The sequence below is a fragment of the Hesperophylax consimilis genome, chromosome 7, assembly GCF_061612785.1.
Source record: "Hesperophylax consimilis isolate HC1 chromosome 7, BYU_Hcon_1.0, whole genome shotgun sequence".
Taxonomy (NCBI): Eukaryota; Metazoa; Arthropoda; class Insecta; order Trichoptera; family Limnephilidae; genus Hesperophylax; species Hesperophylax consimilis.
In genome coordinates, this window is record NC_142842.1 from 3,787,520 (window position 1) to 3,810,403 (window position 22,884).

The window sequence follows — 22,884 nt, forward strand, 5'->3', positions numbered from 1 at the left end:
TAAAGTGTCACAGCTTCTTATAAATAATTTTTTGTTAGTGCATGTAATTTTACAACCTGTTTTCGCCAAGGACATTTCGGTAGCAGTTATTAAAACTTTTGCAAACAAAACGAATAAGAAAATAAGGAATGAAAAAAACACGTTTGTTTTTTAAAAGATAATTTTTAATTTATATTTCCAGTGACAATGTTTCATTAATAGGTAATATAAAAAGTTTATCAATAATACGCAGAAATCACTTAAAAAATATATAGAAAAACATAATTGTTTCAGTTCGAGTTATACAGACCAGAGCTTAGAATTTATATACAAACAGAGCATTTCTTTAATGAATTGATTCTAAAGAATGTGATTTTTTTCCGTACAGTTTTTGAAACATTATTTTCATTATGTAGACGAAATAAGGAGAGTTTCTCCTCTTTGAAGAGGAGGAGTTATTTTTAGGGAGTCAGCCAGGACTGATTTGGTAGGGTGGCCGATCTCAAGACCGATCATAACGACATATCTCCAGGCTGTGCACCGGTGTCGAAAGCATCAATGGTGCATGTTCCGGATACTACACCAACTTACTTTAGATTGTGTTCCAATACAGTCAAATAAACAATAAAAAAGTAAAATGAAAATAGCTATCACAGCTACAACTTTTGTAGAGTATTTTAATGTTGCAATAAACATAGCATTTAATGTCAGTAATATAAATGTTTTGTCAATGTAAGTCAATAAACCAGGTAAGGTGGTAGTTATTTACAGGGCCCAGACCTTGACACTGTCCACGACGAGATCCCTAGCTTCCTGGTTGCGCCAACTCTCGTACCAGATATCGTAGTCTTTCCAGAAGAATGACTTGGATTTTGTTCCCTTGTTCGACCATTTCTTGTTACCGACGTTATCTGGGAAGTCTGCGATCCCCCCGACTCCAAGACCTAGGACTATGTTGAACTAGAAAAAGAAAACAGATCGATTGTAGAGAGCTGTTATATACAGAGTTAGCATAAGCTTGCATAAATTGTGTTACACTTCGGGGGAGTGGCAAATACGAGTATCTAAATAACTTTTAAAGTACGTACTTTAGAACTGTTGGAACCCGACATCACCCATGGTATTAATTAATATGTATTCTGATAAATTAATCACATTATAAATGTTCATAAGTTTTCCTTCCAACCAGTGGCGGCTCGTGACTTTTGGGTGTACTAGAGTGCTAATATTACAAAAAATGACACTATGGATATTGTCGTAGCTGAAAAAGATTCTTTTTGTTTTGAAAATTCGATTTTTTGTAAGAAGATTTTCAGGAAACTTCAGTTTCGCCGTGCGTCGCACGGATTTCCAGAAAATATTCCCACAGAAAATCTAATTTAAAAAAAAAATATATATTTAAGCTACAACATCAATAATGCCATTTTTTGTAATATTAGCACTCTAGTACAACCAAAAGTCACAAGCGAAATTTTAGAAAAAGTCAACGAAATTCGGGACCTTGGAGTTATGTTTGACAATCAATTAAATTTTGTAAATCACATACAACAAATAACTAACAAAGGTATGAAGACACTGGGTTTTATAATCAGAACCATCAAAGACTTCGACTCGTTGGAGGTTGTAAAAATCTATCTGTATCTGTCGCTAGTACGCAGCTTGTTAGAATACAATTCAATAGTGTGGTGCCCATACTACCAGATTCATATAAAAAAATATTGAACGTGTGCAGCACAAATTTTTACGATTTATTAACTTCAAATTACACATACCTATTCAACACATAAACTATACGTTCTTACTAAATACGCTTAAAATACATTCCCTAGAAAACAGAAGAAAAATAAATGACCTAACTTTTTTTATTTAAGATTATTAACTCCAAACTAGACGATTGTGAACTTCTGTAATTCATAGATTTCAGAGTACCTACTCGAGCAACTAGGCAAAATATATTATTTTGCAACAATAACTTTAGTACCAACTATCACATACATGCACCTATTTCTCGCTTTCACACACTTGGAAACCAATTCACCTCAAATATTGACATATTTAATATAAGTTTGCCTGTGTTCAAGAGATACCTGAATGACATTTTTATGTAGCATATGTTAAATATACGCGATCGCTCTTTAAGAGCGATTGCGTATATTTGTTGTTTTCTTGTAGAAATGTTGTGAGCTTAAAAAAATTGTTATTTTTGTCTTCATGTTTTCAAAATAAAACCTTCTTTTGTCACTGTATTATGCAATAAATTATGTAAATGTGTATAATGTAAAAGCCCACCAGGGCGTTTAAATTTATAAATAAAAAATAATTCAGTTGAGACAGGGCGACAATAATGATCCTCTTATTTTGAGAGTCAAGTAAGTGTCTACAATTTCATCACGATGTATCAAAATTCTGCTTTAAGGGGAGGGAAATGGGGGTGGGGTTTTTTTTTAAAAATCTTATTAAATAGTGTCATTCCTCTTGTTTTGAAGATCAAGAATGCAAAGTTTCATAAATAGCGGAAAAAAATTGTAGATTTGCATCAAAAACCAAACCACACCAGCCACCGGCCACTCTTTTTTTACATATTAAGATTGATATATGGCTGAAGTCTCTAGCGTAGCCCGGGTTTTATGCAGAAGTTTTCGAAATCAAATGTAGGTACACCGAAATTTTTCTCCAATTTTGAAAGTCAAATATTAAAAAATTCAAGGAGTAACATCAAAATTATGCTTAAAGGGTGGGGAAAAGAGAAGGGTGTAGTTTTTTTAAATTTAGAGTGCACAGTAACCTTTATGTTGGTTTGAAAATCGAGTTAGGAAAATTTCACCGATCTCAAAATAAAACTGTAGATTTATATACAAATCAATTAGTGCCCGCCACAAACAGACATGTATTATTCGAAAAAGATTTACTACTTTAAAATATGCTATGGTAATCTGATACACAGCAAAGAAAAATTAAAACAATACGCGTAAGCAAAATTAGTGAAAAAAATTGGATGCTTACCTCTTGGTCAAAGGGTGCCATTTTTGAAACCCATCGCGATACTTCTGTGCCCATTGAAGGACATTCAGTCTTGTAGTTCTTGAAGCCTCCGTCCGGTGGTGCCACACGTCCATATTCTTGTCCATCAACTGAGAGGGTTATTCCGTCTGTAAGAAAAATAAAGAACTTTCAGATAGTAACGACTTATTGACAGCTTTAGGTGGGAGAAATCAATATTGTGGTAACTAGCTTTAGAAATAACTTGTCTCAAAATCTTTTTGAAGTGTTATCAGGAAGTCACCATTATTCTTCATCTTCTCATGGTTGGAGACAGTTGGTGATAGCTAAATCGAGATTTTGAGATTTGTCAGCAAATGGATGGTTTCCGGGGTAGCTTGTTGCTTCCTTAAACACTGATGTGCTCTTTAAGAGCCAGTGGAGTAAATATTCTCGAACAAGGTGGTTATAAACAAGCTGCTTCTTGGATTGCCTTACCGAATATCATTGCCAATATGTGTGCATTTCTATTGTTATTACTATTGCATATATGTAATTTTAGATTACCAGCTCAAAGTGAGAGAAATTTAAAATTTGACTTCTGATCAATTTGCAAATAAATGTTCTTAAAGTAAATGTCAACTTTTTAGAATGTGTCAGACATTGGGAATCCCCAATATTTTCTAATTGGTACCTCAATTTCTTTAACTTACCAGCAGTCCACGTGAGCCCATAGGTGTGGAAGCCGTTTCCCCACGGCGCGTCCATATTGGCGTTCTTGACAATGCCCTTGCTCCTGCAGGGCTCGAAGCTATCCACCAGAATGCCTCCAGAAAGCACGGCGTTGTCGAATCTCTCGTCGCCACTTTGCAAGTTCAGGTTTCCACGGGCGAAGGCTACTCGGATGACGCCAGAGTCGTAGCCGCTCACGCCGTATTTATAGCGGGCGGGTTCCAGGTACAATTCTAAAAAAAATATTGGCTTTATTTATTGGGAGAGTCAATAATACATGGGACAGATACGCGACTTCTATATTTTCAAAAGTCGCGTATCGAGGGCAGTTTTCCCGGCAAGAATGAGCGTGGCAAACGGCCTGGCCTCAATGGGCCCAAGCACCAGCGTCTCTTAGCTGGTTTCCCGAGAGTACCCTCGAAGAAATGTTAACGGGGTAAGGGGAGATACTCCCAAAGACCTTGGGGAATGAAGTGAGCCTCAGGTCACCGGAGGCAGGACGGAAAGGGACCGGGCTCGCACAAACATTCCACTGGCCCGCTCATGTCGGGAGTGGCACTCGTGGTTTGCGGGACGACTGCCCCACCAGATTACTGTCAACTGACTGGATGCAGAAACAGAGTATATCCACCCCCGTGATGCGGAAATGAACAATTTATTATTAATAATAATTATAATTAAGAACGCGTTTCTAATAAATAGGGCTCAAAATCAAAATAAAAATAAAAGAAGAATATACAGGCATATCAAATGCATAAATAAAAAAATTCAAAGAGCCTAAAAAACGGTGTGAAAAGCCAATAAATAAAAAAAACAACAAATTAGTAAAAAATAATAAAACCATTAAAATAATAAATGCATTGCAATCATGCCATAAGACAAGGAAAGTAAAAACAAAGAGTATATGGGGAACACAAATCAATCGGCCTTAAGCAATATTAAAGTTGTGATAGAAGAGTAACGATGGACAATATGCTCGGCACCTGAAAAAAAGAAGATTTTAATCTAAATCAGCAACTCTAAGCACAGGCCATCTCTCTACCCAGGACTTTACAATATTTTTAAAGCATTCAAAATTCTCTATGTGCGACACGAAATAGGCATTCCACGTTGGTCTTGTAATCCCTCTCAAGCCATCCAAAATTTCCTTCAACTTCATCAACTCGCAGTGACACAAAATGTGCTCTGCTGTCTGGTTAGTGTCACCACATGAACAGTTCAGATAAGGAGACAGGGTAAGACTACTTAGCCGCCCCATGAGCTCCCCATGACCGGTCACCAATTGCGTCATGTAGTGACCTAGTTTTATGTCCGCCCCGCCTGTAATCTACCAATCAATCTACCCTTCGTTAACCTATCCCGTCGCTCTTGCCATACATCCAGCGTTCTATCTTGCACGGCTTTCAATAAGCCAGGAAGGGATCCGAAATCTGCCCCATGTATTTTTGACTCTCCCAATCAATAAAGCCAATATTTTTTTTAGAATTGTATTAATCATACTGTTGTAATCATACTAACACCTGTAAATATTGATTTTTTTCTTTATTATTTCACTTTAGATGCCAAACTATCAGGCGAAAACATCTGTCATGTGTCCTTATTTTGAGTTACTATTAATATAAGTATTCATTCATTATTTGATACTAACTATCATGCATGCAGGGACATTGGAGGGGCTAAAATTGTTTTAAAAATAAATATTGCTTCTTTTTACAAAAAAAAATAGAGTCCCGACGTGTGCGGCTAAGGAGGTTAAACAATCAGTTTCCTTACACAGCTGTTGTGAAAGTGTGGGTTCCCACCAATGGGGAAGATTGCAATTGAAAAGAATTGTAATAGTTAGATATAAAAATAACAAAGCCCGAGGTCACATATAAGATTTCCTAAGTGATAATTCAGGTAAAAATTAAAGGATGACGTTTATAAGGGGTGCTGCACCCCGAAATCTAAGTGAGTTATTCCGGGCTCCAGTTAGTAATACCGGGTAAAGATTAGTTGACTAGCTAACTCCGATACGAGAGGGCACCACAAAAAGAAGTAGAATATTTGGGGGAACTTTGGATATACATCTCTTAGATATGATATATTAATGTGTGCCACTTTTCCTTACAAAGAAGAGGAGCAAAGGATGTCCGGAGCTCCTTGCAAATCAGCTGGATGATTAAAAAAGAGATGGGGGAAAGAAAACGATCACTGGTAAACTTCGCAGCAAAAGAGTTGTGCTGATACATTTCTAATGGCGATCCAAAAAGAGCACTTTTTTCTTTTTAAAATGGGACTTGCTTCTGAGTGTTTGATCTACCTTACCAACATGGCTTCACAACTGTCAAAAGATGAATAGATCAATATATTGGTAGTGAAGCCGTAAAAACCATATTTATATTCTTTTGTGGTGCCACTTTGTTTCCGTACATAGTAAATTAAAAAAGTTTCGAGACTTTATTTTGATTTTCTTTAAAGAAATCGCTATCCAGGGAAGTTAAAAAATCAAATACCTGGGTAAATCCAATCTCCTTGCGGCAACTTGGCTCTGATTTCTATCTTGCCGTACTTGAAACTGAAGGTGTTCTTGGTTGACACCCTTCCAGAGATAACCGGAGGTATGATGTCCGAACCCATAGCTGTATGCTTGCAGAGCGATTCTGACTTAGTTGTACACCTGTTTACATAAATAAATAACAAATTAATTACATTAAGTACATTTGAAAGTGTTGATTTGATTATATTTTAATGGTTGTTTGACATGGAAACTATCAGGATCTTTTAATTATATAGAGGATTGAGGTAGGGTCAGGCGTCAGGTTACTACATAAAAACGGAATAAGGATCAGACTAGACAATTTAGAAGCATGAAATAGACCTAAATAAAAGTCCCACACTTCGGTGGTTCCCTAATAACAAGGAACACACTCTTCCCAATCATCCTCCGCCCCTTACCTTCTCCACTGGAGCACAGCACATTTTTTGAAACCTACTGTAAAAGCATAATTTATGTACAACACATGTCACTTGTGGATATTCATTCAATTGCATCTAGTCCCATCCCCGACGATAACGAACTTTCTATATTTAGAGATTTCATCTCTCCTAGAATCACGCCCCGACAAAAATAATATCTCCCTTGCCGAAAAACTCCACGTTTTCGAGCCAACCCATCGTCTATTCACTAATGCGCGCTCATCACCCCCCCCTTTCAAAACTCACCGCCACCCGAAAATAGGAAATATCACCCACACCAATGTCATCCCCCACCCCACCTGGTCACCCACCAAACCCAAAAAGTTGCCTTCACCTCAGACCAAATCCAAGCTATCCCCCCCATCAGCTTCCAAACGCCATCTCATCATCTCATATCTAGCGATATCTCGATTGCCAAAGACTCGGAGACCTCGGGATACTCGAGTTCCGACCTATCAGCGTCAGATATCTTAGGTACCGAGGAAATAACCTTGGAATCGGCCAAGGTGTCCAGAAAACATTTCCGTGACAGGAAATCCCCAACAAAAAAACGTCCTCTCCTCAAATCCACAAAAAAAAGTTCCCATATAATATCCTAATGTACAATACGAGTTGCGGGGAAAGCAATCCCCATGTCTCGAGAACGGTAAGGTAAGTACCTGAGGGATGATTTTTTTCTACCCGATAAGTTGGCTGTCTAACGCAACTTATAGGGCTAAAATACTATCTTTTTTGATTTTTTTTTGACGGGAGGTATTTTTTAAATTTAATTAAAACGGGTTTTTTGACGGTGTTTATAATTTAACACTTTTTTATACTATATTTTTTATTTGAGTCCACTCATCGAGGGGGGAATATGATAGAGACTGAGAATGGATATGTGGGATTATCATCGGGACTTGAACGCCCGAGACATTCTATGCTCGGATTTGGATGCATAGGAAGTTTGGAGTAGAAGGATTTGGCTGATTCTAGCATGTGGGTTTTCAGTGGGGGGATTTTCGTGCATGAATTAATAATATTGTTTCGGTCAAACCAAGGGCTTTTGGTGTATCTTCTAAGTGTGGCATTCTGGAATGATGCAAGACGTTTTGTATATCGGTGAGGCGTAAGTCATGATGGAGCGTACTTATGATTTGGAGAAGTTTGTTTTGAATTTAAGTTTTTGTATTGGAGTGAAGTAGGGGATATAAAGCGTTGGACGTCTTCCTAGCTTTATTTAGTGTATTTTTTAAAAGTTCCTATATTGTAAAAAAAACAACAAAATAATTAGAGATCTGGAAAATAGACGTCTCGACGCTGGCTCTGGTTGAACCCGTACCAAAGCTGACGATATTTTACAGAATAGTGAACTATAACAGACATTCTTACCCAGCAGTCAGATCCAGAAAGCCTCCAATGATGAAATCTTTATCGTAAATAGTATGCTGCAGTGTTGGAGATATGCGCAGCTTATTAGCGGCTGCCTTCACGTTAGTAGTCTGATAGGACACAAACTCATATTCCTGAAAAAAAAAAAAACAGTGATATTTATAATAAACTACTACCAGTTTAATATTTTATTTGCTCTAGCAAAATACTGACTTTTCGCTTACAAATACTTCTTATTGTAGATCTCAATGTTAAGTGGTCAGGTTTTTATTATAATATCTGGATATAACATTCAAACTGCAAAAAACTCAGAACCAACAAGTGAAAATTTCTGTCGTGCACATTTGTTTATCGTTCGGAAACCATTGTTAAATAAGCCACTTATTGGAGTCGAATATCCTGTTGTATCCCTCAAAGACAAAGGCTCTTATAAAAAAATAATGATGTTGATTTGTGTCCATTACTCCAAAGTATTACTACCAGTGTTAGTTGTGGCCTTGCAATGGAGCCTTGCTGTACACCACATATAATTAAAATTTAACAACCAAAGTAATTTAATTCAAAAACGCAAATTCTGCTCACTTGATCGTCAGGCAGCCGGTGTTCCACCAGCCACTTATTGGGGTCAATTTTCCCGAAGTTATCTTCGAAGATTACAGCCCCCTTGCATGTGGTCTTGCCGTTATTAATGACCGTGACAGAAGCCTCGCAGCCGGGTCTGGGGTTGGTTCCACCCGTAGTGCCTGTGTTGGTCTGCCCGCCAGGGGTCTTCCACGGAGTATTGGGAGCGACGAGCTCTGGAATGGATAACCAACAATTAAATGATGATTCGTGGAAAGTAAACAAACAGAAGATAATAATAATACTTACATCTTTATTGCAATCAATTAGCAATTATAACTAAAAATACATGTTAAATGTAGCATACAGAGAGCAACATAAATTAGACACATAAAATGAAAAATAGAAAATAATATAAAGATGAAAAAAAAATAAAGACTGTGTAGCGTATATGTATATAAAGTACACTCTGTTACGATTAACGAATTTGTTAAATTAAAGTAACAGAAAAATTGTTTCCGATCAAATTAACTGCTTTGAGTTACTGCAGCTAATTAACTTTAATGTGCCGGCCATACTACCTTATTACTGTAACAATATTGCAACTGCCGCACTATTTAACAGTCCGATACATATATAACAGGTGTATGGAATATATCGCTGTCACAATATAGGTATGTACTCAAGAACCATTCATCTATCTTTGATGTAGGTACTTCCTAAGAAGTTCCTTGGTAAATTTAATAACTACATCGACGAAAATATTGTAAGAGTACATATCTCTACCTTTTGGTTATTAAATTTTTAAATTATAAAGAAATATCAATTACTAACTGACCGGTACCCGGCGTTACTAGGAGTTATCCTTAGGAGATAGACATATACCGTCGAAGACTTTTCTGTCGAACTTTTTAAGATATACAATTCTGTTTTAAATTATCTTTATGTATTTCATAAGGTTTAGCCAGCGTTGTAATAATATATATAAGCAACCAAAAAATATTTTTTTTACTTCTTGATTTTAAAATATTGACTCTTCACTACTTTCTATAAATATAATACTAGTGTATTATATACATAAACCTTTCGGAAGAAATACTCTAAATGATACTAAAAACTCTATCAAAATCCGTTGCGTAGTTTAGAAGAACTAAGCGGACAAACAAACAGACGCGGAAAAAGACTTTATTTTATACTATTTAGAGGTTTAGAAAAAATATAAACCCTTACAACTTGTAATATCATAAATTTATTTTACTAACACTTCTTTTTTTCCTCTTTTAATGAGTTCAAAATTTTATACACGTTATGCATTTAATGTGGTTTTGTTATCTTGTGATATGTAATCAACTAGAAATTATTTTAAATATTATATGCCTACCGTTAAGCATCTATCTACATATACAAAAATACTTCAACTTTATGTTAAGTTCGTTCCATATTATATTCTGTAAGTATATATTTAAAAAAAATCATTATATTGAGTACAGGTCACTGTTAGCTTTTTTTATTTACATTTATTATGTTCTTACCTTCTATGTTGTATTATGTTGATGTTATACACGCTCATAAGAGCTGTTTATTATTTACACATTTCGAAATATACTTATTATACACCTACCTATAAGCATTTACTGTGTACCTCATCTATCTTAAGCCAGTTACTTAAGATAGAATATATATATATATATATTGTTTTTTTTTTACACATAAGTTTATACATTTTTTTTCTTTCCAATATTGTATTACTTAAACAAGATCTCAATTCTTATAAAATTATCCACGGCCATCTTGATACCTCATTATGTCTTAGCGATATTGAAATAAATGTATTTTTTTCTTATTTGGTACAATATTTTTTTTACATTTCAAAGTTTTCCAGTAATTTTGGCCTCACTGGGTGGCTTGCCCGTGCTGAAGTGCTTAAGACCCATAGCATTTTTCACCTGAATATTTTCAAAAACAAAAAAACCAAATGTGTCGACTGTATAATAAGATTGAGTGTGTTGAAGTAGATATTTTCGTCGATAACTTTCATGGATTCAGAAAAAAAATTCTGCTATTGTTAAAAAATATGTTACACTGATTATATTATGTATTACTTGCGTCTCTTACTTTTCTGTAATATTTGTGTTTCATATATATTTTTAATTTTGAATTTGAATTTTAATTTGTTTTATATTTAAATCTTTTTTTAGGTATATGAAAATTAAAGGTATATGAAAATTAATGTGTCCTATGGCTGAGTAGATTTTGCTAATCGTTTTACCTATTTGTATATTAACTGTATTGTTCTCACGTAAGTGAGATCGTCTGTAAAAACCCAGTATAAATAAATGTAAAAGCCGAAAGGCGTTAGTTATTATAATTTTTGTTTTTTTTTTAAATTTTTATTATTTATTTATAACCGCCATATTTCGGGGCTTTTACATTATCTATAAATATAATATATAACTGTGGAGATCCTCAAAGAATGTAAGGCTGATGTATGCGTAATGAATAAGATAAAGAAAGGGACGCATATATGGTTTGGGCATGTAGAGTGAATGGTTGAAGGAGTGTGAGGAGAATATATGACGGTAATGTGAATGGAAGAAGAAGTCGAGTACGCCCGAGGAAGACATCACACGATTAATTAAATGAAATAGTAGTCAGGCCTTGTCAAAAGTCAGAATAATAGCAGAGCATGTATGAGCCGATGTATGAATGTGAATGAAGCAAGGATTCTTTGCCAAGACCGAGTTGTTTAGCGGTCCATCCTCTCTGCCTATCCCTGCGGGAACGGAGTGATGGTTAGTTAGTTAGTTTGAAAATAATATACTACTAGCAGTTACAAACCCGCGGAGCGAATGTCCTAGTATCTATTAAATAGATAGATATTAGGACATTCACAGAGAGAGGGTGAATATATATATTGTTAAAACACGGAACAGGAAGGAGTTAATTAATAATAACATGCTAAATTTACGCATAATAAGAATGACAGTTGTTTGAATAAAGGAAATTTTACTTATTTGTGATGGATTATTTCAAATGAAACACTATTATTGAGTACATGTCTACAACTGATATTAACTGTTATCTTAGGTACCTAATATAATTAGCTCATAGGAGACTTGCAGTGCTTAAATATGTGTTACAACCGTCAATGTCTATAAGTTGAATCAATATCGTACAGTTTGTCACAATTAAAGATAGTTATAACAAAGTTGACTTAAATAATAGATTATTACATATTGATTAATTGTATCCGTGTTTATGAATAAAAGGAGGGTAATTGTGCGATGAGATTAGCAGTGGGTTTAATTAAAAGGTGTTAATTTTACCCCAACTGGTGGTAATTCTTTACCTACAACTGTTACTGTATCTAACAAAGTTTAAAGTTAGATTATATATACACCTTCATCACGCGAGTAAAAATCTATTTATAAAGGTAGATTATTACAACATAGCGCCCCTGAGGTGATATCTCACAAAAGCGGCGCTATGCAAATTGTCCAATAAATAAATAAATATAATGTTTACATTTTATTGTGTATACACCGAAGTCAAAAATTAAATATAGATTGCAATTGGAAAGAAGAAGTGGAAGGAGGGGGTAGGGGTAAGAGTAGGCTGGGTTTATAAGAATTAGGAATTATTATATCGTTAGACGGGAAAGACCAGTTAAGTGGGAAAATATTTAAAAGAGAGTTTATAAAAAAAATCTTGTTAATTATATCTGCTTTTATATTAACATGTTTCCTAATTTCTAAAATTTCAAAATTATTTAAAGTGTATTTAAGACTTGAAAAAGTAAGTATTAAGTATTTTAAGACCTGAAAAAAACCAATATCGTATAACCATAAAACAATATATTCAAAAGACAAATATCATTTAATAACGGTTATTCTAATAAATTGAAAGTTGAAATGCTAAATAAAAAAATAAACATATTCTCTTCAAACGGTATTTCTAAAGATAGAAATAAACAATGGCGTAGAATTCTGTTTGTGGATTACGATACTTCTAAAATTATATATAAAAACAATCCTGGTACTATTCAACCGGCGTTTTACACTAATAACAATGAAGAAATATATTCTTAATAATAAAGATAGCAAAAATCAAACAAAAAATCAGGAGTTTAAAAACTCAATTGGGATGATTGTAATTTCTTTTACAAAGGTAGAACCAATAGAAACTTTGAAGTCAGAACTAAAGAATATCGCAGGGCTCTATATGGAAATAGTGAATCTGAGTTTGCAAATCATCTTTTGAATAATGATCACACTTTCGATAAAAATTCAGGTCTTAAAATACTTCACTCAGGATATAAAGCATCGCAAATAAATAATTTTGAAATTTTAGAAATTAGAAAACATGTCAATATAAAATCAGATATAATTAATAAGCAAAAAATATAAATAATAATGAAAAATGCCATTACAAAGTGATAAGCTTCCAGAAGAAATCTTCTTATTAAACGCTTGTTAATGGTCAAGTAGTCGAGTATTGTGAGCTGCATTTTTAAATATTCGCGCCAGTCATTTGGTTCGTGTTTATACCGCCAGAGGTGCGCTCTGTCGGCCATCTTTAGCCGTGCGTATCGGCCATATTGAAGGAACGCGTGATTTTTTATAAACGCCAGACACAATCACGTAACTGTGGATAATTTTTACAGTAATGTAATTAATCCAATGGATTGTGAACTTTCTAAAACATATTTTCTTCGATATTTTCCAAAAATTATAAGAGCAGAAACGATGCTTTTGAAGAAATCTCGTATTATTATGAGGCTATCCCATAGACATATGAATATTAGTAGACCTGCCCTAAGTGATTAAAAGCGTATTATCCCCACTCCCCATACCGGTTCCATTGGAGCCGGCTGTGCTTGCGTATGGCCTCAAGTGAAATTTGAAAACGTGACGTCATCATTCTTGTGCGAGCTATGGTCGAGGTTCATTTTACGAAATAACACGGCAAAATGTTGACTTGTACTATGAAAACTAGTAAAAATAGATTTGAAAAAGAGAATAAACCCAATTGTCGTATTACATTCCATATAAATGCATTATTTTACTTTATTTTAAGCATATTCACATCGTATAATATAGATCAGTTTTAGAAACATATACTATCACATCGAGAAACGTCTGGACGCGAAACACAAAGCTGGTTGGTTGCTGGGAAGTAAATTATGAACATTTATAAAAGTGTCCTAACTAAATACTTAAACGAAATATTCGACTCTGAAAAGGGAACCGAATTTTTTTGCCGAATTCGGACTTCGCAAATTTGTTCATAACGTTTCGAGTAATTTGCGCTCCCATGTAAAAATGTCTATTCATTCAAAAGCAGATTTTACTTTTAAGAAGTAAATGGTGATATTATAATGCGAGATGCCTATTTACTGTCAGATTGATTTATTGACGAATCACAGTCAGCCTTACTCCCTTCGTTCTTCAACAGTTGATTTTACCCCTCGCCATTATCTTCTCGTCTATTAATTCCTATGTCTGTGGGCTATCCTATTTTAGTATGAAATCGTGTCTTAATTTTCAAGTTACCCAAAACAGACAATTTTAATTTGACCAATCAGAGGGCCTACATCGTCCAGACGCTGGGACAATAATACTATCAGATAACAGTGGGTAATATGTGTTGTATAGAAAAGGTATGCATAGTTATAAGTTGACGTTTATCAAAACCCGCCTCATTAGGCTAGCCTGTGTTGGGGCAGTAATTTAGTAAGTTGAGGTTGTAAATTATTTTTAAATACCTATGAATATATATTTATAATAAACTATAATGATTTGGCTAAAACAACATCTTCGAATTCGGGTTGCTCTATCATTACTGTTGATCCAAATTTTTGCATTATGTTTGATTTTTTTTTGACGCAAGACTTGTCAATTTTTCCCTGAACAAAAATAATATGAGTTACGGAAATTTGAAGTAAATCTTTGTTAGTGTTTCGAGTAGAGTGTATGTTTAATCTTTTTCCATAGTTTTTGTGTATGTTTGTATAAAAATGAGTGAGAATTGTTTTAGCGTATCCGTATCTGCAAAAGGGAGACCATTGACCGTGTGATGTACTTTGATAGAAGCATCTTCCCAACGAAGACCCCGGTAGTTTGAAGTAAGCATTGAGTAATAATCGGGGACCATTGAAGCAAGATTTTAAATCTGATTTTCAAAAAAGAGATCTTTCAATAATTGTTACTATCTGCAGAGCCTACACAAATTTCAAATACATCCGACAGTTGAATTTTGGAACCATCTCCTGGGTTGGAGCCTCAAAAGTCTGAATTATCATTGTCAAGCTGCTTGTCTCTACAAAAGAAGAAGCGCAGACATAAATTATGTAATAAAAGCAAGCAAGGAAGAAACGTAGATATTATCGGATATTTAAATACAGCATGTTGTGCAATATTGATCTCTTGCATATCGGCATCACTTCAACAAACTCTGATTCCACATTTTCGAGATATAAATAAATAATATGATGAAGTAAATAATAATAAAAAAAGTTAACTATGCTTTATGTCACTCACTAATTAATAGAATACGGGATAACTGGATGGTGGTCTACATTGAGCAACTCTCTATACCGCCTCAATTTACTTTTATTTAATTTTTATTTTAACAATAGAAGATACAATATAATAAAACAATACATAACAATCTTAATTAAGTAATTAAAATTCCCGGTTTGTGGAGAATTGTTTTCGAGTCTAACTGGGTAGTTAGTCAATTTCCTTATTTAAAAAAATATTATTAATTATTTTTTTTTTTTTTTAATGTTCTCCCATAATAAGCAATTGCTTGTGTGTATGCGATGAGAAATTATTTGTTATTTTTTTTTTCTAATTGTTTTCCGACTTTATGTCCGGGTTAAATCGTACCAACAGGAACAACTAAACCCTTCCACACACTTTTCCACAAATGACCATCTAGTCAATCCACATTATGTAAGTGCATTATATAAGCATAATAAATACAAAATAATACAAGAACAACACGTCAAATTACCAGATATTTTCACATCAGAGGGTTCGGCTCGGTAGAACTTCTAATTGGACCTATAAATCCTACTGATCCCTCAATATAAATATTTTAAAAATCTTTCGTAATCCTACATGTATTGAAAATGACTGATTTTTACATTTTTAAATATAAATTCTTTGACAGATCTAATACGCCTAAATTTTTAATGTAATGTATAATGCCAGTAGCCGAAATAACAAATGGTAATATTTTTATAGTCTGAGAATGCCAAATTCTTTTAATCTCATTATTATTTTTTTTGTTTTTTTGTTTTATGTTTTTTTTTGTTAAGGTTTTCGGTATATTTTTTTGATTGTGTTTTGAATTCTTTGAATCTATTATTAAGTGATAGTAAAACTTTGGGTCAACAAAACTACAGATACTTAGGAACAAATTTCTTCAATAAATTGCCAGAAAATATATTTTCTGGCAATTTATTGAAGAAATTTGTTCCTAAGTATCTGTAGTTTTGTTGACCCAAAGTTTTTTTTTTACAAATCGGAAGTTCAGGTTCAAAAAAGAAATAGTTTTTAAAACTTCACGTTTATATTTAATTATTGAAGACAATATTAGCGATTTCTAAAACGAAAATCTGAAACAGAAAAAAAAGGATACGGTCACATCTAGGACTCGAACCCAGGAACCTTGTCTTTCCGGGACACTTCATGCTTATACTTCACACTTCATGTTTATACTTTTCATTGTAAATATTTCCGCCGCACTTTTAATAGTCACAGATTATGAAAATTACACTTTTTTTCAACATAATTACTACAAGAAACAACGATTTACGTCGGGATAGATGGTGAAAGATGCATTATAATTTATCTTATAAAAGGATCCTTTTTACACAATTTTAGACTTTTTTTGCATAGAGTAACACTTGCGAAAGTTTGTAAATACGCATACATTACTTAATTAACCCAAACTAAGAACCTAAAACCTATTTTATGCTTGTAAATTGTTGTGTCTTGCAGTCATGGTTGAAACATTACATTAAAAATGTAATTTCCATGATCTGTACCTAAAAATTTAGCGGTTATGTTAGTTTAGGTTTTATTTAAACTGAAAAAACAAAACTGGATACTGCATTGCCCAATATAAATACTCGATCAGGGCAAAAGCCAAAATATACTGGTTATTCTCAGTTTGAATACATCTTTCAACAGAGAAATATTAAATTTCATGATACGACACTAGACATATTTAAACATGAAATAATAAACAACCTATTAAAAAAATACTTTTCAAAAAAAAAAATATACAATAAGGACATTCACAATCATAAAACAAAAGGACGTGCAACGAAATTAGGCTACCAAAAAGGACAAAACCAATACACAAAATAGTTTTTTGTTCAAAGGAATACAATATTATATTGCGCTGCCGGAAACCATCAAGTCTGCACCAATTGATAAATTCAAGCTGGTTTGTATGTTTGTATGTTTGCCATATTAATAAAAATAAATACGTAATTATGTACACAGAGAAAAAAATTGCCTTGATAATATATAATGACGAAATGCGAAATTATTACGATTTTTACTTTATTACGATTTACGACACGTATGCCGACATCGCGAGAGTACATTCATATTTAACTAAAAGTTTAACAGGAAACCTTTCAATTCATTTGTTAAGGGCCTGCAATTCCGTTTTTAATCGGATTGCGAATAATTTAAAGAGATTCTTAACAAATTAGCGAATTTCTAGGAGAGAGGTTTTAATTTTTGATACAAAAAAAAGTTTCGTAAACTTGAAGGCACATCAGAAAGGTCTTTGAGATCACGATCCTTAATAATAGTAGATACATTTAAAAGTTAGCAAAGAACTTACGGTTCACGGTGTATGTCTGCTTGTCCTTCCTGTATCCATAGATATCGTGCTGTACGAACACCCAGTAGTTGATGTTATCTCCTGGAGCCAGTATGACGGTCGGGTCCTCGAAAACCCATCGTCCATTTTTCGCCTGGAGCACATCTCCGTTGATGGTGCCAGTGTCTTTAGGACCGGTATTCTCATTGACCTTGCCGTGGAAGCCGAAAAGTTTTATGCCAGGAGAATCTAAACAAAATCATTATTTATTATTTATTTAACGCCCAGAGGGTTTTACATGTAGGTGGTACAATTTTGATGACAGACAATTTTGAAATATAAGAATGAAATAATATTAAATTAAGAAATAATAAATGCAAGAAACAAAAATAAAAAGAACAATAAAATTATATTAAAAAAATATAAATTAAAAATACAGCAATTTGACTGGTTTACAAAAATACAACTTCCATTTAGGAATGTTCAATCAGTTCAAAATTCACTAGTTAAATTTTTAGCTCATAAAAGTTTATACGAACAAAGGCATTATGTTTCATACCTTCATCAGAATCTTAAAATTTTCTCAGTAAGATCAATTCTGTTGTATAAAATTATATTTCAGCATATGAATAGCCCTATATACATAAATAGACTGGACCACACTTACAATACTCGTTTTACGTTAAATGAAGGACTAATTGTACCTAAGCATTTAAACAAATATGGACAAAGAACACTGGACTACATGATACCTAGTTGCTTAAATATGTTACCTGAAATAAAACAATTTACAAATGTAAAAACAAAATATATTACGTTGAAAAATTGTCTCGCTGAAAGAAATGGTTTGTATTAGAGTCAAACTATTGGTAGATACTATCACTGTTGTGTATATGTTTTTAAATTTTTAAAACAAATTGTTATTTTTTATTGTTATCACTGTTGTCATTAAGTAAAATAAGTTTTATCTTTTTTTAATATTTTTTATGTGAAAAGTTGCCATCGATAAACTACTGAAAAGTAGTTTATTGGAACTTTTCTGTTTTTTTTATTATTTTATTTTATTATTTACTGTAATATATATTTTGTCTTGCTGTCTTTAAATAAAAAAAGTGATGAAATAAATCTTAATCTGATCCATGATGATGAAATAAATCTTGTGATCCACACAATTCACAAAGTTAATATTAAATATAGGTATCACCTAAGTAGTGTGAAACCGTTGTATCGAAGAGTTCGCAATGTAATTGCGTGTGTTGCAGTGATATAGTGTATTTTGTCGGGTTGTTATTGTAGGTATTATAATAATATATAATACCTACATAAGTTTATGAGTTGCAGAAGTTCGCAACAGTCGAATTTAGAGTTTAGAATTTTGAATAAAAAAGTTAAATTATTTTTTTATTATTTTAATATAGATCATAGTTACATTAATACATACAAATTTGGAATATATCATATTTAGGTACATAGTTGGTCATGTATACCTTATCAGAAAAGAGGAGCTCTTGTGCCTGATAAGGGAGCCACGATTCTTACTTAGATTCAATGTTATGTGTAAAATATAAATATAATATATATATATATACACGGTGTCCGGAAACTCGTAGTACAAGCGGGAAACTGGAGAATCTACACCACATGGGGAACCCAAAAAAACATAAAGTTTTTTGATTTGAGCATTTTCAAAAAAAAAAAAACCAAAAAAAAATATTTTTCGGCTATTTTAGGGTTAAAGTTTTTTCTGGTGTTTAGGGTTGAATAACAGATGTTTTAACCCTGCAGAGCAGAAATATTTTATGATTACACCGGGTTAAATGAAGGGTGATTTCAAAATAATGCTTCAAATCCGAGTTTCTTCATTTGTTTTACTTTCAAATAGTTTTAATTAGTTGGGTACTTTGATCTTCAGTAATAATTTATAAGAATTTGATTAAAAAAAAAAAAATCAACTTCAAACTCGATTTACTCGATAACGAAAGCTCAAATAAAAAAAAATATACTACAAAATCGACTCCAAATGTGATGTAGATTCACCAGTTTCCCGCTTGTACTACGAGTTTCCGGACACCCTGTATATATACATATTTTTTTAAATATAAGTTTTTTTGGAAAAAAAGTTTGATTTTATTTATTTGTTCTTGTTGGTTCGTAATACAGCGCAATTCGGAAGAGAGATTATTGTAGTTTTTTATGGCTTGGTAAATATAATGGTTTTGCATTTGAGTTGTTTTAGATTGGCGTAATAAATTGATTTCCATTTCTCATCATTTATTTTACGCCTGTCTTCCAATGTGTGTATTTTTAGAGTATTTAATAAGAAATGATATTGTAAGTCTTCTAGTGGGATTTAATTTAAAATTTATAAAACGTAAATTTTTTTGTATTCGCTCAGTGTTATTAATGTGAATTTTGTAAGAGGGAGAACAAACTACTGAGTTGTATTCAATTATCCTTCTAACTAGAGATATGTATAACAGTGGCTTGTATGGAGTTAAAGTTTTTAGTTGTTCTTAATAAGAAGCCTAGTGTTTTCATGCCTTTTTTTACAATTTGGTGAAACTTAGTTTTTCAAGAGCGCCGAAAAAAGAAATCACACAAATTTTTTGGAGAGTCTTTTTGGTAAACTTTAAAAATAGCTGACCACGCTTGTAAAAATGGCGGATGTCCCATCCAAAAACAAATGTTCATTTTACATAATTGTAATTTTAAATGCAGTATTTTCCATTCCCCCCGAATGCAAATAGTTGCCATTAACAGTAATTAAGTTGAATCAAAGTATTATGCGTGGAGAGCTGTTTTAATGTTGTATTTTATTTTATGTAAAACGGAAAATAATAATAATTCTAATTATTTGAAGATATTTTTATCGTGATTTGCAAACGCAAACAAAATATTTTCGGAAAATAATACGTTTTTTTATAATTTTAGAGGCGAATTTTTCTAAAATATCTGCTGATTATAAAGAGTAACCGTTCGCCGTAGTACGGTTTACTGGGAGCCGTACAAATACGGCTCATCAAAAGAGCTAGCCCAATTATTTTGCGGTTCGTTCATAAACGACTCATCGCCACAAGTGGCAAATACTTTCGACGTCGTACTTGTGAGACTCAAATTCCTCGAATGAGGTGTTCTTGTGTAAAATAGGTAAAGAAAAATATACATTAACCGTATTACAAACGCCGATTCATGAAATATAATTTTTGTATATACTTGTAATTATGTGTTATTCGTGGACATTCCGCAGCGGTTGAAAACAAAGACCTCGAATTCAGTACTAATAGATTTTGAAGTACCACCTTATCAAGTCAGTGCCATCGAGCAACGACAGCTTGCAAATGGCAGTGATTGTCGTTAATGCTAGTTTTAACTGCTGATTTGTGTGTTGTTTTACCGAAATCACATTAGGTAAATAAGTGGAGTGATTAGACTAATTTAAAAAAATGAAGTTTACTTAGGACATCACTGGCCACAATCGGCCTTGTTAACAACAATTTGACGTTATCTGACCCTGATTCCGTTAGCCTTTTGGGGATAGTGGGGATTCCATTGTTACTGTCCTTGGTCATTTGGGACTCTTGCCTAGTATTTACATTTTATGAAAGCATAACTGTATTTTGGTAAAACATTGTCGGTAAGTTGTTTTTAACACGCCATAAAAATCAGGAACCCCCAAAAAAAATAACGACGGAATGAATAGTATAATTTTATACAGTGACATTTCAGATTCGTCACATTTCTCAGAAAGGCCTCAACCGAAATGTTTTTACCGATTGAAGTAGTTATGACCTCACGAAAGCCGGTTTCTGATTTCGCCACTCGAAATTGATAATAATTCATAGTCAGGTTTATTAATTCAATATCTCTCTGTTTGTTAACAAATCACAATTCGGTTTATAAGTGGTCTTGTGTTCATGTTACATCTATTCTGTCAAAATTTTCAAACTGTCAAAGAATTATTAATTAATTAAATAATTTTGTTAGCCTTGTCTGATATGATTTGAGGCGCTCGGTGAAAGAGTGACCCAACCAACAAAATAATCATAATTAGCGAAAACATCAGATTGTTAAAGATAAGAATCTAATTTAGTAATGGAACGATATTACACAGCGCCATCCTTTGAAATCAGTGAAAACTAAAATTGTGTAAAATGGAAATGAAAAAACAATCTGATTTTTTCACCGTTTAAAAATTATGTTGATCAATTTCAATTTTTCCAAAATTAAAGGATCACATTACCCAGATATACAATTTAGAATCACGCATATGTGCACCGACAGCCGAAATTAGTACGTTTAATTCATTAATAATAATCTACTATTTTCAGAAGTGGATCTTTCAGGATCCTGATTTCGTCTTTCGTGAAGTTAGGTATAGGAAAGGTTAGAAAATTGTATCAAGAAGGTTCATGAAATGTAATTAAGAACTTCTTTAACTTCAAGTAAATATAAATGACGATTAATTCTGCGGAGAACTGGTTAACCTTATACTTTGTAATTTGAATCTTTAATTATTGAGGACCAATAATTTTATTTGAGTTTTAGTCTGTTTGCTGTTATATTGACTGAAAACTTTTTAGATGAACCTCGTAAAATTCAACGGCTCTCGAAACATGTCATAATTTTACGGTAAACTTAACGTAAGTTATAATCTACGCGTTAATATTATATATATGTTAATAGTAAGGCCCCATAGTAAGGGTTCAAAGATGGTTTGAAACGGAGATATATGAATAAGAATGTTAGAGGGAGAGCGCTGATATTAAAAAAACGATAATAATTAAGCGAAAATTGTGAAAATATTTAATAAAACACGACTCGTTTAAAATAGAGCAAAAATTTCTTGACAAATGCTTTAGTTGCATTTAAAGATACACTGTGATTTTTTTCATGACTATAACATATTAAATAACAGAACAACACAAGTTTTAAATAATTTTCGGAACTTACTTTGCGTTTTTTTTCTATCGAGGGTGTTTCATATAATTAACCTTTCGGCATAACAAATGTATGGATATTATCTTTAAAAATAACATCTATTTTTTTGGAACTTAAAAATTTAAAGAGTTAACCAATAGTTTTGTCCGTATAAAAACTCAATTCTTTCAAGAAAGGCATACAAGTATAATATTGGATGGAATCGCCGGAACGATAATACAATAATGTATTTGTATGCCTTTCTCGAAATAATTGAGTTTTTATACGGATCAAACTATTATTATTCATATTGTGAATGCACGGGAGCAAACAAATAATTAGTCTCAGTATTTTAAAGCGTAACTTGTAAACAGTGTATTTTAATAAAATAATTAAATTATCGCCATCTACGAACGCGTAGATTATAACGAATGTTGCGTTTAACCAAGAACTCGCACGTGAAAAGCGTTTTGAAGCTTGAAGCAGGGCGGTAAAAAGTTCGAATACTTAAATTCTGTTTCAGAATTCGTAAATTACGCT

General features: G+C 33.0%; 1 protein-coding gene across 1 annotated transcript in view; it reads right to left on the minus strand.

Moving 5' to 3' along the window:
• Positions 1 to 142: 142 nt before the first annotated feature.
• LOC149422172 (beta-1,3-glucan-binding protein-like) overlaps positions 143 to 22,884 on the minus strand; it is a 29,772-nt gene continuing 7,030 nt past the window's right edge. Inside the window, exons 2-8 of the mRNA XM_089633131.1 lie at positions 17,449 to 17,676; positions 8,602 to 8,816; positions 8,020 to 8,153; positions 6,186 to 6,349; positions 3,672 to 3,923; positions 2,983 to 3,128; positions 143 to 939 (exon numbers count right to left, since the gene is read on the minus strand). Coding sequence (XP_089489257.1) covers positions 745 to 939; positions 2,983 to 3,128; positions 3,672 to 3,923; positions 6,186 to 6,349; positions 8,020 to 8,153; positions 8,602 to 8,816; positions 17,449 to 17,676 — 1,334 coding nt within the window. The 3' untranslated portion in view covers positions 143 to 744. The remainder of the gene's footprint in view (positions 940 to 2,982; positions 3,129 to 3,671; positions 3,924 to 6,185; positions 6,350 to 8,019; positions 8,154 to 8,601; positions 8,817 to 17,448; positions 17,677 to 22,884) is intronic.